At 40.3% G+C, this 18,205-nt stretch overlaps 1 protein-coding gene and 1 long non-coding RNA gene across 2 annotated transcripts in view; both read right to left on the bottom strand.

The window, feature by feature from the left end:
• LOC309662631 (cyclin-Y-like protein 1) overlaps positions 1 to 10,585 on the bottom strand; it is a 33,900-nt gene extending 23,315 nt beyond the window's left edge. Inside the window, exons 1-2 of the mRNA XM_082465544.1 lie at positions 10,188 to 10,585; positions 1,020 to 1,094 (exon numbers count right to left, since the gene is read on the bottom strand). Of these exons, the coding sequence (XP_082321670.1) occupies positions 1,020 to 1,094; positions 10,188 to 10,413 (301 nt within the window). The 5' untranslated portion in view covers positions 10,414 to 10,585. The remainder of the gene's footprint in view (positions 1 to 1,019; positions 1,095 to 10,187) is intronic.
• LOC309662635 overlaps positions 1 to 18,205 on the bottom strand; it is a 930,148-nt gene that overhangs the window by 23,315 nt on the left and 888,628 nt on the right. The window lies entirely within an intron of this gene.

Raw genomic sequence — 18,205 nt, 5'->3', positions numbered from 1 at the left:
ATGCAAGTTAGAAACCCCAGGAGCTTCCAGGTTGGTGAGCATGTAGTACCCTTGCAGAGGGCATCAAAGCTCTGTGCCCTGTCCCCATGCCTGGCCCTATGCATCTCTTCCATCTGGCTGTTCCTGAGTTATATCCTTTTATAAAAACCAGTGATCTAACGGAAAAAAACCAAAAGCAAAACAACAACAACAAAAAGCAAACCTCCGTTTTTTATTGTGCTGCATCACTTTAAATATTATGGAATGTTCACTTCTTGTATTCCTGCTCTCGTAATCAACTGAAAAACTTGGTCACGTATGGCTTTTTAGCAAATAAACTAGGATTTAACATAACATTCAGGAAGACAAGCAGGCAAGCAGGAGTGCAAAAAATTCTACGGTTCTGATTCTCATCTTAAAACAAGGAGGACACAGGAAATTTATATGAGTTTCACATGCTGAGGATAATCTTCTGGAAAACCCCATATGGCATGTTGCTCTTATTACCCTGGCACAGCACTACATTAGGATAAGAAAGTTTTGAATAGCTTAAAAGTTCTGAGTGGCATAAATCTGGATGTGAGATAGGCTCGTCTGGTTGAACACTGTGTAAAACAGGGCCAAAATCACAAGGCTCAATTCCCATATATAACAACTGATTTTTCTGATTTGATCAAATGAAAACCTAACTGTGACCTAAACCCTATCATTTGTCTTTAACATATATGTGTGCTCTTCGGAGCAAGGGGAAAAGGACAAAGTAGCATGGAGAAATAGACCACATCTAAATCATGTGGCCAGTTGACTATGTTGATAAAGAGGTGGCAAAATGTATAAACAGATAGTCTAAGTGTTCTCCTCCCTAAAACACTGACAACTAAAGGAAACTGTATCATCAACATATTAAAATAAGACAAGTGAATACATAAAAAAGTGAAACATTTAAACCACTGTAAGAGTTTTTCTAAATACCTCCTATAATACACAAAACAAAAACAGTTTTCACTCTTTTTCTCAGGGAAAAAAAAGCATTGCCTTACCATCTGTTTGAGATTTGCTCGGAAAAATGGTGCTTGCCCTTGGGTGGTCAGAAGGGTTTGGTTCCAAAGCTAAGTCTGTATAGGAAGAAGAGAAAAAGGTGTGGTGATTTAGTTGAGTAGAAAAATACATGATTTTAAAAATAGCTACACATTGATTGAAACCACTTATTAATAGTCTTGAGAAGAGCTTTTAGTAATGACAAAAAGGCAATTTTAGTAAAGGCACAATATAAAAACTCTATTGGGAAACAGCAAAATTGTAGAAACTCTCCATACATGTGGAGTAAAACCATGGCTATGTCTTAGACTTCTTTAACTTGCACCTAAATAATCTATGCCATTTTTAGATGAATCATATATGTGACTCCCCTCCTATTTATCAATTAAAAATTCAGTCACCCTCTTTTAAAGCTGATATTACTAGCACATTCCAGGAACAGTCTCAAGAAGCAAGTTATGCTGTGGCCAACTACTGTCAGATACCAGCTCAATATATCAAATATGCCAAAACGAAGTGAGTTGCTTTTGGCAAATGTTCTTCAGACAATCAAATGGCTAATTCTAACTCCATTCAACAAATGAACTCATTTCATTGGCTGTGGTTTATCTGGGGGCTATTCATCATGGCAGATTTAAGAGGACTACATAAAAGTTCAATGTTCTAATCTAGAGGAACACTTCCATGAGAGTGATTTTTAACTTTGCCCTCTATTTCCAAAGCTAAACTCACTACTTCATTCCACGCTGCATGATTAATTTGGGGCTTCAATAAGAGTACTTTCTGGAGCAGATCATAGGGCTACTAGAAAAAAATTTTGGCCATACCTACACGAAAAGGTGGGTCTGCCTGTAGCCCACCTTGCACCAAGGTGGGATAGCGTCTTCTATTTAGGCAGAAATACAAAACAAGCACAAGCTACCACACAGGATAGTAAGGTTGTTGTTTCAAACAAACAAACAAACATCAAAGCCCTATGACACTTCCTCAGCAAAGTCCATCTCAAACCATTTAACCAATCTTTTAAGAAACTGGACCAAGATTCAGATAAAGAGTAATGGTTAAGCCAATTATTTCCCAAACCACATAATAACTGATCTGTTTTTGAAAGATGGCTTTGATGGTCAAAGTGAAATACAAATATATCCCTGCCTCTTAGAGAATCCAAAGAATACACACATTGATATATTAAAAACTAATTAGTCTAGTAGTGAATTCTGTCTAACCCAGCATTTCACAAATGTATCTACCTAGAATCCCCTTTTCCCACCCAGAAAGAATTTTGCACGAACAGTAATTTTGGACTTCCCGTTTTAACAGGAATCTGAGCCATCCATTTTAATGTCATTGCCAGCACTAGTAATTTACAGAGCTAAACCAACTGCTTTGTTCTTCAGGAAAATTCCTTCACTGAATTTGAAGTTTATCAAGCTGCTTTTGGAGAAAATATTCTATTCAACATTTTTATGTAAAAGACCCATATAATTATTTTAAAGTTTTTTTCTCCTACATATTTGAAAAACTAAGACAATGGGAAAATAAATTATTTCAGCTGTACACAAAATGGCAGGCAGAGACTTTCACAGCTGCCTCTAACCTATAGCTTCCGAAAGAATTCATGACTACTTACCTATACCAAAAAGAAAGTAAATAGACTACATTTGAATCTAAAAAATAAGCAGAAATGTTTGCAAAGTAGCTGTCTTATTTATCAGTGTCTATGGCATGGTAAAACTTAACAATTTTCAATGGAAGTCCAGGAAAATTAAGTGCCAGAATCAAAGAGAAGCAAGCTTTAACACACACACACACACACACCCGCCAAACCAAGATGTGCTACTACAGATCTAAATACAAAAATCAAGAAGGCTGGGATAAAAGAAATGACAACATGAAAAAAAAAAAAGTAAACTTAGCCCAAGTGACCAGAAAAAAGCTGGCACTCTCCCTACTCTATCCTAGGGGGTTCAAAGGTAGGCACAGGACCCAGGACCGGCCAATCAATCACAGCTGTCCTGGGGCTTGCCAAGAAAAGAGAAAGGCAGAACTGTACTCTAGGATCCTTAGCTAGTCTTGAGCTGCTGGACACTCCCCTTGCTATCATGAGGGGAAAGGCTTTTCAGGAGACATCAACAGAGGAGAGCAGAACTGAGGAGATCATTTAACTCCTGGGTCAAGTAGTGCTTAACTCTGTGATGTTCTTTTAACTTGCAACTGAAGGAGACCTGGTAAATCAGCAGTACTGATGATCACACTAAAGGTGGGGAAAGGTAAAAGTCACTTGCTCATTCCTTTAACAAATATCATGAACAAAAATCTGCATGAGACAAAACGATGCTCTGTTTAAAAGTTACACACAACCATTCACAATCATTAACACACAATGATTCACAACCGTTACTTTTAGTTGCTTTTCTTATACGTTAAAAAAAGCTCTAATTAGTGTACAATTTATGTCTTCTTGTTACTAACAAGCGCTCTCCACCCCACTGTTGCATATTTATTGTTTAATGAATACACACTGGCCCATCAAGTGTTATTCCTATACTGGACTTAGCCAATCCCCTATTGCTGGGGATTGGTGCTTACAAAGTTCTATTCTTAAAATATTATGAGGAAAATCTTCATGTACATAGTTTTTTAAAATAATGGTTTTATCTCCTTAGCAAAGATCTTCGGAAGTGGAATGACTAAGCCAAAAGATTAGATCACTTTCACGGCTCCATGTACAATGCTAAATTGCTTCCTAAAGAAGGTGGGGGGCACATTAGGGTATAATGCTACCAATCATGACATTTTGAGTTCCTACCCTTGCTTTGGATACTTGAAAAAAAAAAAAAAATTCCTACTGATATGAATGAGGAACCTCACTGTAGATCTAATTTGTATTTCTTTTGATTACAGTTTGACCATTTTCCCACAGTTATCAGTGTTATTTCCACTTTGGTGAGTTGGCCTATCATTTGAATGTACTGTAAACACCAGGGCCCTACTGCTGTCAGTTTGCATGAGGTTTTCAGAAAATATTAATCTTTTGTTTATAGCCTATATAACTAACAATTTTCTATATAACTTGCACTTTTTGCTAATGAAAAATACCACATCACTATCTTATAGAATGGACATGTGAGCCATTAGACAGTAAACTCATACATACACACAATATTTCTGCACTTCCCATGAACTATCTTCCCAAGAGCCTAAGGAGACTATGATAAAACCTACCACACTCTTCACTATCACAAAGGTAAGACTGCCAACTATTAAGCAAAGCTTTACCACCCACCATCCCTCTCATCCCTCTCCCCACCACATGCACACACAGTAATTTAGAGACTTCAGGAAATTACTGTGCATTCAGGAAATTACATGGATTCTTCCGAAAGTTATTTCTTTAGAAACCTCTAAGAATGTTTTACCCAGGAGAAATATTCTTGAGCTCATGATTAGGGGTTATGATTAAAACTGTATTTTAAGACCCATCATTTTTGTATTATCAATTTAAATTGCAACTTATTTGACAGCATGATAGGTCGATGTAGAAAAAGTATGATTAAAAAAAAATTAAACTCGGTCTTCATGTAAACATTCCTCAGAGGAAACCTGTAAAACACCACCGACACTGAATACTGTTTTTCCTCCAATCTAAGATTCTACCAGTTGTTAAGATCCATCTCAATTGCAGTTGTTAAAAGTGTGAAAACATAGGCAACTTAGAACAAATGAAATGCATTACTGAAGGCTAAAAGTGTTAAAACTATGCTATCAAACTGTCGATAAATGATTTGTCCTTGTTAAAATATTAGAGGGAGAGGGAAGTGACCAAGAAAGCATCTGACAGAAGCAGCATATTTCAGAAAGCGATTAATATCGACATATTGATTTCAATATATTCCAAATAAACAGGAGATGTCAGCAGTTTCTGGGCCAACTGCTGAGCACCAGTTTACTTAACGGTAACCACTGCATTTACTGAACTGCCCTAGCATCCCTATACTGTGCAGTGTATTAGTTTTATGGCTCATAATACAAACATTACAATCTTTACAATTACCATGTAAACTGATGATTTCATCTCTTTGCGTCCACACTTTCCACCGCAGTCAGGGAGTTCCTGCCAGCCAGCCCTGAGCTGGGCTGCCTCACCAGCGGGTACACAGCAGGCTCCTGCACCTGCCAGGCTACTGCTCACACAAGCCTTGATCCTGCTTTCCTAGCTTCGGACAATCCTGGCTTCCAAACTTCCCAGCTCTGGTTTCCAACTGCTTCTGTACCTGCCTCTACCCTGGTTCTCAGTTTTGCCTTATTTTAATCCTCAATCAGTGTTACAGTGATCATGACTGAGAGGTGACACATAGGTAAGTACACCTGGCTTTATATATTTCTAAAGAGTACTTTACTCAGTTTCTTGGACTTTTAAGAACCTTTCTGGGTTGCAAGTTACCTTCATTTCATTTCACATTACGCAGTGTTACTGTTTTAACTCTTAAGTTTTATTACTTTCATACACTAAAACAACAACAACGAAAAAGGCTGAGAAAAAAGGTAGTATTCCAAAGAAGCTCACATAATGTCAACAATAAATTCTGTTCCTATATGCCATGCATTTGGAATTTACAGTCCTACTCTCTATCAATACTCATTTTTAAAACCTTGGACAACTCAATTTATACCTAAGAGAAGAACTCCTACACTACCTAACTCAGAACATGGTGAGAATCAAATGAAATGCAAGAGCAATCTATATACTACAGCCTATTTTAGACCCTTATTAATATCGCTTTTTTGTTCAAGCCACTGTTGGCTCTCACCTGAGCTACCGCACCAGCCTCCTAACTGGTCTCCCTCTCTGCTTCCTTCCACCCTTACAGTCTATTCTCACACAGTAGCTGGTCTGATCTCCCTCCACCCTCTCTACCCCCCTTCCCTTTTTCTAAGAATTAACATCATTCCCCTGCATATAATCCTTCAATGGTTTCCCATTACAATTATACTAAAATTCATATTTTTTGGTCAAGGCCCACTAGGCATACAAGGTCTTAATCCCCCATATTCCTCCTGGCATTCATTCACTCAGCTGCAGCCACCCATCTTTCTGTCCTTGGCACGCATCAAGCATATTCCCTTCTTAGGAACTGCACAGAAGCCTCTTCTCCCACAGCCTCACACGGCTCTCTTAGGACTGCTCATGGGTCGCTTAAGGAGAGAAGCTGTCTTTAACCACCCCTTGTAAAACTGTCCTCCTCCCCAGCCCATTACCTTCATTTTCTTTCTTAGTGTTCTCACTACCTGATGTTATTCTTGTGTCGTCAGCCCCCAGGCACCTCTAGAAAGTAAGGACCTGAGTTAGGATACGGGTTTTGTCTTGTCTAACCACTGTTTGTCCTGCCTCTGGAATGGTGCCTAATAATCATGTTTCAGTGTACCCAAAACCAGTTAAGGTTCTCCCAATTTTCCCACATCATCTAAGATTTCTTCTAATGCTGTCTTTTGATGTGTCTGTCACCTAAGACCAGAGTTAATTTCAGATCTCTTAGAGTAGTAGTTTAGTTACTCAGAATCAAAGACACAAGACAGGTTACCAAGAACCACGAAAACCTAAAAGAGGAAATCTAATGTTCAGTGAAAAATCAATGGTAACTTTAATTTGGGAAAAGAACATTTAATGTTAAAATACCTTTACTACAAAATGACTCACCCTAGGAATTTAATTAAGTCGTAAGACAAAGTGTACAATCAGAATGCTATAGGGAAGTATCAATACAATGCATCAGTTTTTATCTGTGTCCCCTGAATAAAGCATTATAATGGGATTATAAAAGATGCTCAACCATAAAGGCTGGGTAAATGAATTATGCTCCAACCATTCGATGGCACAGTAAACAGTTGGTAAAAGGCAGGCTGTAGAGCTATGCGCAGTTGCATGGAAAGACATCACCCTGGAGCACTCTCTAGGTGTCAGCACGGTTACAGGAGCTTCATGTCGTTACTTTTCTTTATAACACAAAGTTACAAAGTGGCACATAAAGAACAATCCCATCTTTGTAAAATAAACACAATGTTATGTTTATATGCATACAAAAGGTTCAGGAAGAATCAACACCAAAATATTAATAAAAATTCTGGATATTCTGAGTGTGAGTGAAGGACTTTTCTGTGTTTTCTCAATCTTTCACATCAAATGTTCATTAATACTGTCACCAAAAAAAAGGAAAGATCTGTTGCTCAGAGGTTTTTCCACATCATATTGCCAATTCCTTCCCTACCCACTCTTCAGGGGGATGGGAGGTAGGGGTCACTTGAGAGAGCACCTTTCACCAGAAAATTAGCAAAGCTCCTAAGGTCAGAACATAAAGGTTGTATGAAAAGTTGATGAATAAAAGGAAAATCAGATAATAGGACCGTAGCATCTTCTTTTCTATTATGACACTACCATCAGTTATATTAGATATACTGTTAAAGACAAAGTAGTAAAAAATTCTTTTGAGTCTATCTGAAATCTATACTACGTTCTTAGGAGTTACTTTTTTGAGATGGCTTGAAGAAATCATGTTCTTCTCCAATGTTTCTGAAGAACAAGACAGAGCATCATTTATGTACGATTTTCTCTAAGTAACCAAATAATTCTTCACTGTAGAAAAGCCAAAATGTTTTATATCTGAGTAGGTATTTCTCAGTTTCCAGGGAAACTGATACAAAATTGTCTGAAATAAAGACATGAAGAGCAAACTTCCAATGTGCCTGTACTTTATATTTGGTGTTCTGACCTTGTTTCTATGGAAACTTAATTAATAGGCAAATGCTGAAATTGAGGTTTCTCTTATCACTTTATCGAATGCCCCCCCAAAAAAGACAAATTGAAATGAAATTTTAACAATCATGTTAAACATAAAAAGGTAAATTCTGTACTCATGAACTCTATTTTTCCAGTTCCTGATTTAGCACTCCTTCCTTATCATACATAGTCGTATGCTAAATGCTTAGTACCTTACCTGCCCGCTTACCAGCTTCCCCTAATGTCCCTCTGTCCAGGGCATTCTCGGCTTCAATTGGATTTCACCAGAACAAACTCTTTAAATTATATCAACGTGTTTACCTGACTGATAAATTTAGGCTATTTCATGACTTCTACCTTTATTCATATCCATTGCAATGTATGTACAGACAGAGAATGGAGAGGTAAATGTTGCTTCTGAGTTGTGTACAATAAACTGGAATGGCAATAATCAAAACTGGAGTATGCTGAGATAGGCCTAACTTATGGATAAATTATAATAAAATATAAGGTGCACTCTAAACAGTTTCTTAAGCATCCCAAGAACTGAATTTGGCATATCTACCACCTCCCAAGTCTGTCTCTTTTGTTCAGTAGCTGTGTTACACAGTCATTTCAGATCTCTAAGTCTTGGCTTCTTCATCGGCAACAGAGGGAGAATATATACGGGCCTTATTTGTAAATGGAAGGGCCGAGTGAAATACACAAGAAAATGCATTGTAAATCTTAAAAGAATTCTATAAAGGTCCAATTTTCGTCTCTCATCCTACACTAGCCAACTACTAACTGTTTTTAAAAATCATTTAGAGGCTTACCTTATAGCAACAAGCAGAGCAGTTTTCACAAGTACTTACATGCTTTGTGTTTAAAGCTACAATTAATTCACATAATTTGTTCATTCTTTCACAATATCTAACGATTCTGAAAAGGGAGTACTTTCCACTTACAAAGCCACGTCCATCATAAGGGTGAATCCACAGGCTTAATTATTCTAACTTTTAAAGAAATTAAATAAACCCAACTAGAATTTAAATAGAAGAGCTGTAAGACATTTCGTCTATGAAATAATGAAATAATCTCTGGCATTTAAATGAAACAAATGGGCCAGTGGGGCTTTAACATCTTTATGATACAATGTTTTATACTTCAAAGAACAGTCTTTATTAAAGTGCCACTATGCTACCCAGAAATTTTTTTTTTTTTAACCTAGAGCCATCCCTTTCCAAAATTCTAGAGGCAAAAATCAAAACATTTCCTCTCTTCTCTCTCTCCTCTCCTCCCCGACAACACCCACCCCCAGCCACTTAGTCTTCAGAACTTTTACCTGAACATTCTTAAAGTTAAATAGTATTCTACTGGGGGGGGGGGCGGAGGAGGAGGGAGCCATGGAGACATTTTTCTGCAGGATGGATGTGGTATGTTAACTCCCAAACCTTTATATTACAAATTACAATCTGAATTTGTTTTTTCTCCTTTGAAACTTGTGTCCAGCAGTCTCAGGAACCACCTCACCCCTCCCTTAGAACAGGCAACGTGCAAAAGAAGTCGGTTAAGGCTGTGCAACTGAAGACATACTTGTGTCAAAGTGGGAATTTAAAAGTAATCAGAACTCCATGGGGTCTCCTTTGGTAAAGAAAAAAAACCCAACAACTATTCTCTGCAGCCGTGGCAGTAACGTTTCACACCGTTCACAGTTATTTTAAGCCCGTCTCCCACCATTTTCTTTCCTATCGTGTTCAAATTATAGTTAGAAGGGATAAAGTAGCTTCTATCAGGGCGACTGAAAACATTAAAATCCAAAGAATTTTAGTTAAGAACACCACACTGACTCTGTCCATCTCTATTTTGAATTTAAATGACAAATCCTCTAATGTTTGTCTTAATTGTCTCGAGTATCAACTACCTTAACGAATAGAAGTCTATCATCAGGCCCTTACCTAGTTCCTTCGCTTAGGTACCATCTGGATGGGGAGACGGGATGGATACGCCAAAGTTAGAGTATTTAAGTTTGCATTAAGAAAAGAGAGAATACACCAGAAAGTCTCTGCTAAGTCCCACGAGATGTTAAATAGAACCACGAACAGGAAGGGCCGCGGATTGGAGGGTCTCAGGCCGGGCTGGGAAATGGGAACGGGGGAAAGAATTGGGCATTCGGGTAGGGAAGAGGGAAGGAGACTGGCCGGACGCGACTGGTAAAGAATAAGGGGTGGGGACGCCAAGCAGAGCCAGCCTTCGTCCCCGGTGCCCAGCCCTGGGAGAGCCAACTCCGGGCAAGAAGGAGCCCTAGGCGGCGTCTCCCTCCCGGGGGACCCTGGGGGCGGCGGAGGCCAGAGGTAAGCCCGAGAGCAGACGGCGCCGACCCCGCGAGGGGCGAGGCGCGCCCGCCGCTTCTTACCTTCGGGCATCTCCCGGTCGCTGATGTGCTGCAGGTGGTGGCCTTCGCCACCTGCGAAATCCAACTCGGCGGGTTCCACGGTAGCCGCCGCCGGAGCTACTGCCACCGCGTTCCCGGCCGCCGCCTTGTAGACCTCAGACTCGCAGTCCGGCTCCGCTGACCCCCTGCGCCGGCCCGACTTGGGGCTGGCATTGGGGGACAGGCAACAACACAGCGAGTTCCCCATGGGGCGCCTTCACTCCTCGCCGCCGCCGCCTCCGCTCGTCCCCCGACTCCGCCGAGCTCAGAAGCCGCCCCCTCCCCCAACAATGGCGCGGCGGGCACTGGCAGCCCCGGGCTATGCCGGGGCTGTGCCGCACATGCAGACGCGACTTCGCCCGCCGCTCTCCTGTCCGCCCAGCCGCCGGGGCCCCGGGCAGGGGTACGGCCCCGGCCGCACCCCCGCCCAGCCGCCGGGCCCCGGGCAGGGGTCCGGCCCCGGCCGCACCCCTGCCGCCGCCTCCCCGGAACCAACTAGTCTGTGAGGGCGGTGACCAGACCGGCTTATTTAAAAGGGCTGGGAACCAGACAAGTGCTGAGACGCGCAGCCACTGAGGGAGAGAGCGCAGCCGGAGCGCCTCCTCCTTCCGCCGCAGCCTCCCGACTGAAAGTAGCTAGCCCGGCCGGCCCTTGCCTACCGGAATGTGTCCTTCGGTTACCTGGTTACGACGGACCAATCACGACCAGAGTTCCCTCCACGCGCCCTCCTCAGAGCACAGGCATGTGACTCACAATGCCCCGCCCCCGCCCGCGGCTGCCCCGCCCCCCGAGCAGCGCGCCCCAGTCTGGTTTCCATTCATCTCTCGCGCTCCGAGCTTTCCGGTCCTGCGGGAAGCGCCGCGGGAGTTTGTTAATCGAAGCCGTCCTGAGTCAGTGGGCTCTGTAGAAAGCCCCTGTTCGTAAAATGCCAGTTCAGTTAGCAACTCGCTTTCACCGGGTCCACAGTTGACTCATTTGATGTATTGCTCAACGAACTTAGTTTCACCCCAATTTTTGACCGTTTTTTATAACTGAATGCTCCTCCTGTCTTGCCTTCCAAAGAGTGTTAGTTTCCGCCTACAGTTTAACCATAGCAACCCCCGGGGCCCTGGTCCTACTCTCAATAAAGAGCTGTGGCTGTGTCTTGAATGAGACTCGAGGACACGTCACCCCTCCACTTCCTCATCAGTAAATTAGGGACCGAACTCCTCCCTCCCACCTCTGAGGCGCTGGGATTCAGCAACTCGCTTTTCTCGCCTGTTGCTCTCTTCCACGGCAGGAGTTTCCAGGTTTCCCTACTTTAGCCAACAACAACGCATAAAGCACGATTTTCTCATACAAACTTGAGAGTCACAAAGTGAAGTACCACGGTCTTGATTTGATGAAGATGATAACGATAGTTAACATTTGGCAAACACTATGCGCCCGCCCCCGTTCCAAGTGAGGTACTCATTTAACCCTCGGGAACAAAATCCTCAGAAACCTTCATTTTACAGATTTTACAGAAGCTAAGTCACGTTCCCAAGGTCACATGATTGCTCAGGGGTGTGGCCAGGATTTGATCCCCGATTGTGCGGATCCCCAAAGGCACCTTATTGTGATCATCAGAAAATAAAGGTCGAAGTCAAATTTGGTTGGAAGTGGCATAGTGTATCAGGATTTTCTTTTTTTAAGGAGGAACAATTTTTTGATGTGGATTTTAAAATACTTTCCCTTCATTCAACATTGATTAGTCCCTCCTACATGCCAGGCACCCGTGTGTGAAAAATAGTCCTGCCCTCAGTGACCTCAGGCACGGTGAGAAAACAAAGGCTTAGAAAGCCCAACAGTCTGAGGTCACACTGCTGCAAAGTACTTAAACCTGAAATTCAAACCTAGATCTATTAACCCCAAGTAGATGCTGGGGTAAAGAGCTTGGTTTTCTTCCCAGAAACATGAGAGCCATTGAATGTTGTGAAGTTAAGGAGTCACTATCAGGTGGTTTGTAGTGAGGTCACGCTTGAGAATAAGTAGGACTGATGGAAGCAACAAAACCCATTAAGAGACTTTATATTCATCTAAGAGAGGAGTGAGGGCTCAAACTAAAGGCAGTGGCAGAGATTGGAGTGGAGGGAAAGGATCTGAGGTCATCTGGGAGGTAGAATAGAAGTGCTCAGTGACTAGATATGGAGCGGGAAGGGGAAAAGAGAAGCAAAAATGGCTGCTAGGGTTCTGGCTTAGGGAACTATGTAGAGTGTGGTTATTTTTTCTTAGATAGTGCAGGAAAAGGAAGAGGTTTGGGAAGGAAGATCATTTTGGGTTCTGTTAAGCGGAACATGGAAATGGAGCTCTCTGGTTGAAAGTAAGCCTCTGCAGGCTAAGTCCATTTTGTGATATCCCAACTTATGTTTTCAAAAATAACACATTAAATCAATTTAAAAATGTGATTGGGGAAATTCCCTAATGTTGACAGCTAAGAATATCACATTTTTCATGGAGCAACTTGGAATCTATGGTTTTAGTAAATGAGGCATCCTATGTAAAATAAAACTGGTAAATGAGAGCTCTACCCACCACCAGAGCCTCCCATCAAGCCTCTTAGATAGCCTCAACCACCAGAGGGCAGACAGCAGAAGCAAGAAAAACTACAATCCTGCAGCCTGTGGACCAAGAAACACAGTTAGAGAAAGATAGACAAGATGAAAAGGCAGAGGGCTAGGTACCAGATGAAGGAACAAGAAAAAACCCCAGAAAAACAACTAAATGAAATGGAGATAGGCAACCTTCCAGAGAAAGAATTCAGAATAATGATAGTGAAGATGATCCAGGACCTCGGAATAAGAATGGAGGCAAAGATTGAGAAGATGCAAGAAATGATTCACAAAGACCTAGAAGAATTAAAGAACAAACAAACAGAGATGACCAATACAATAACTGAAATGAAAACTACACTAGAAGGAATCAATAGCAGAATAACTGAGGCAGAAGAACGGATAAGTGACCTGGAAGACAGAATGGTGGAATTCACTGCTGTGGAACAGACTAAAGAAAAAAGAATGAAAAGAAATGAAGACAGCCTAAGAGACCTCTGGGACAACATGAAACGCAACAACATTCGCATTATAGGGGTCCCAGAAGGAGAAGAGAGAGAGAAAGGACCCGAGAAAATATTGGAAGAGATTATAGTCAAAAATTTCCCTAACATGGGAAAGGAAACAGCCACCCAAGTCCAGGAAGCACAGAGAGTCTCAGGCAGGATAAACCCAAGGAGAAACACGCCAAGACACATAGTAATCAAACTGACAAAAATTAAAGACAAAGAAAAATTATTAAAAGCAACAAGGGACAACCGACAAATAACATACAAGGGAACTCCCATAAGGTTAACAGCTGATTTCTCAGCAGAAACTCTACAAGCCAGAAGGAGTGGGACGATATATTTAAAGTGATGAAGGAGAAGAACTTGTAACTAAGATTACTCTACCTAGCAAGGACCTCATTCAGATTTGATGGAGAAAGCAAAAGCTTTACAGACAAGCAAAAGCTAAGAGAATTCAGCACCACCAAACCAGCTCTGCAACAAATGCTAAAGGAACTTCGTTAAGTGGGAAACACAAGAGAAGAAAAGGACCTACAAAAACAAACCCCAAACAATTAAGAAAATGGTAATAGGAACAAACATATCGAAAACTACCTTAAATGTGAACGGATTAAATGCTCCAAGCAAAAGACACAGTCTCGCTATATGGATACAAAAACAAGACCCACGTATATGCTGTCTACAAGAGACCCACTTCAGACCTAGGGACACATACAGACTGAAAGTGAGGGGATGGAAAAAGATATTCCATGAAAATGGAAATCAAAAGAAAGCTGGAGTAGCAATACTCATATCACATAAAATAGACTTTAAAATAAAGAATGTTACAAGAGACAACGAAGGACACTACATAATGAGCAAGGGATCAATCCAAGAAGAGGATATAACAATTATAAATATATATGCACGCAACATAGGAGCACCTCAATACATAAGGTAAATGCTAACAGCTATAAAAGAGGAAATCGACAGTAACACAATAAGAGTGGGGGACTTTAACACCTCAATTACACCAATGGACAGATCATCCAGCCAGAAAATTAATAAGGAAACACAAGCTTTAAATGACACAAGAGACCAGATATATTTAATTGATATTTATAGGATATTTCATCTGAAAAGAGCAGATTACACTTTCTTCTCAAGTGCACATGGAACATTCTCCAGGATAGATCATATCTTGGGTCACAAATCTAGCCTTGGTAAATTTAAGAAAACTGAAATCATATCAAGTGGCTTTTCCAAACACAATATTATGAGATTAGAAATCAATTACAGGAAAAAAACATAAAAAACACAATCACATGGAGGCTAAACAGTACATTACTAAATAACCAAGAGATCACTGAAGAAATCAAAGAGGAAATCAAAAAATACCTAGAGACAAATGACAATGAAAACATGATGATCCAAAACCTATGGGATGCAGCAAAAGCAGTTCTAAGAGGGAAGTTTATAGTAATGCAATCCTACCTCAAGAAACAAGAAAAATCTCAAATAAACAATCTAACCTTACACCTAAAGGAACTAGAGAAAGAGGAACAAACAAAACCCAAAGTTAGTAGGAGGAAAGAAAACATAAAGATCAGAGCAGAAATAAATGAAATAGAAACAACACAAGAGCAAATATCAGTGAAACTAAAAGCTGGTTCTTTGAGAAGATAAACAAAATTGATAAACCTTTAGCCAGACTCACCAAGAAAAAGACGGAGAGAACTCAAATTAATAGAATTAGAAATAAAAAAGGAGAAGTTACAACAGACACTGCAGAAATACAAAGGATCATAAGAGACTACTACAAGCAACTCTATGCCAGTAAACTGGACAACCTGGAAGAAATGGACAAATTCTTAGAAAGGTGTAACTTTCCAAGACTGAACCAGGAAGAAATAGAAAATATGAACAGACCAATCACAAGTAATGAAACTGAAACTGTGATTAAAAACAAAAGTCCAGGACCAGACGTCTTCACAGGTGAATTCTATCAAACATTTAGAGACCAGCTAACACCCATCCTTCTCAAACTCTTCCAAAAAATTGCAGAGGAGGGAACAATCCCAAACTCATTCTATGAGACCACCATCACCCTGATACCAAAACCAGACAAAGATACTACAAAAAAAGAAAATTACAGACCAATATCACTGATGAATATAGATGCAAAAATCCTCAACAAAATACTAGCAAACAGAATCCAACAACACATTAAAAGGATCATACACCATGATAAAGTGGGATTTATCCCAGGAATGCAAGAATTCTTCAATATATGCATATCATTCAGTGTGATAAACCATACTAACAAATTGGAGAATAAAAACCATAGGATCGTCTCAATAGATGCAGAAAAAGCTTTTGACAGAATTCAAAACCCATTTATGATAAAAATCCTCCAGAAAGTGGGCATAGAGGGAACCTACCTCAACATAATAAAGGCCATACACGACAAACCCACAGCAAACATCATTCTCAGTGGTGAAAAACTGAAACCATTTCCTCTAAGATCAGGAACAAGACAAGGATGTCCACTCTTGCCACTCCTATTCAACATAGTTTTGCAAAAAACTATGTAAATAGTGCTGTCAGGTAGTGCTTCTTCTTTGGAAGAAGAAAAAGAAATAAAAGGAATAGAAACTGAAAAGAAGAAGTAAAACTGTCACTGTTTGCAGATAACATGATACTATACATAGAGAATCCTAAAGATGCCACCAGAAAACTACTAGAGCTAATCAATGAATTTGGTAAAGTTGCAGGATACAAATTAATGCACAGAAATCTCTTGCATTCCTATGCAGTAACAATGAAAGATCAGAAAGATAAATTAAGGAAATGATCCCATTCACCATTGCAACAAAAAGAATAAAATACCTAAGAATAAACCTACCTAAGGAGATAAAAGACCTCTACTCAGAAAACTTTAAGACACTGATGAAAGAAATCAAGGATGACACAAACAGATGGAGAGATATACCATGTTCTTGGATTGGAAGAATCAATATTGTGAAAATGACTATACTACCCAAAGCAATCTGCAGATTCAATGCAATCCCTATCAAATTACCAATGGCATTTTTTACAGAACTACAACAAAAAATCTTAAAATGTGTATGGAGACACAAAAGACCCCGGATAGCCAAAGCAATCTTGAGGGAAAAAAACGGAGCTGGAGGAATCAGACTCCCTGACTTCAGACTATACTACAAAGCTACAGTAATCAACACAATATGGTACTGGCCCAAAAAAGAAATATAGATCAGTGGAACAGGATAGAAAGCCCAGAGGTAAACCCACACACCTATGGTCAACTAATCTATGACAAAGGAGGCAAGGATATACAATGGAGAAAAGACAGTCTCTTCAATAAGTGGTGCTGGAAAAACTGGACAGCTACATGTAAAAGAATGAAATTAGAACACTCCCTAGCACCATACACAAAAATAAACTCCAAATGGATTAAAGACCTAAAAGTAAGACCAGACACTATAAAACCCTTAGAGAAAAACATAGGAAGAACACTCTTTGACATAAATCACAGCAAGATCTTTTTTGACCCACCTCCTAGAGAAATGAAATAGAAACAAAAATAAACAAATGGGACCTAATGAAACTTAAAAGCTTTTGCACAGCAAAGGAAACTATATACAAGATGAAAAGACAACTCTCAGAATGGGAGAAAATATTTGCAAATGAATCAATGGACAAAGGATTAATCTCTAAAATATATAAACAGCTAATGCAGCTCAATATTAAAAAAAAAAAAAACCCAATCAAAAAATGGGCAGAAGACCTAAATAGACATCTCTCCAAAGAACACATACAGATGGCCAAGAGGCACATGAAAAGCTGCTCAACATCATTAATTATTAAAGAAATGCAAATCAAAACTACAATGAGGTATCACCTCACACTGTTCAGAATGACCATCATCAAAAAATCTACAAACAGTAAATGTTGGAGAGGGTGTGGAGAAAAGGGAACCCTCTTGCAGTGTTGGTGGGAATGTAAATTGATACAGCCACTATGGAGAACAGTATGGAGCTTCCTTAAAAAACTAAAACTAGAACTACCATACGACCCAGCAATCCCACTACTGGGCATATACCCAGAGAAAACCATAATTCAAAAAGACACATGCACTCCAATGTTCATTGCAGCACTATTTATAACAGCCAGGTCATGGAAGCAACCTAAGTGTCCATCGACAGACAAATGGATACAGAAGATGTGGTACATATACGCAGTGGAATATTACTCAGCCATAAAAAGAAACGAAACTGAGTTATTTGTAGAGATGTGGATGGACCCAGAGACTGTCATACTGAGTGAAGTAAGTCAGAAAGAGGAAAACAAATATTGTATATTAACGCATATTTGTGGACTCTAGAAACATGGTACAGATGAACCGGTGTGCAAGGCAGAAATAGAGACACAAATATAGAGAACAAACATACGGACACCAAGGAGGGAAAGCGGGGGCAGGGTGGTGGTGGTGTTGGGATGAATTGGGAGATTGGGAATGACTTATATACACTAATGTGTATAATATAGATAACTAATAAGAGCAAATGATTTTTCCAAATGTGCTATAACATACACACACACATGCACGCACACACTGTCTCCTGTTTGTAATCAATTCTATCCCACCTGGATCTTTTGTTATTAATCCCCCTCAAAAAAAAGAATTAAATGATAGTCATTATTCTAGAGATATGAGTATCCTCCCTACTTTTCTCCCGACCTTACAGGTGAGTCACACAAAGAAGTTGGTACCTGCTCACCGTCGCACAGAGTCACCTGAGAGCATCCAGGCCCCAGACTCTGGGGTCACAGAGCCAGGGTACAACCGGGCAGCTGATGGTCCAGGCAGCCTCCCGAGACGCCAAGCTGAGCACTTATGATTAACACATACGGTATTCTC

The sequence above is a fragment of the Balaenoptera physalus genome (assembly GCF_965194825.1).
Source record: "Balaenoptera physalus genome assembly, chromosome: 6".
Taxonomy (NCBI): Eukaryota; Metazoa; Chordata; class Mammalia; order Artiodactyla; family Balaenopteridae; genus Balaenoptera; species Balaenoptera physalus.
This window is presented reverse-complemented; position numbering and strand designations above follow the sequence as displayed.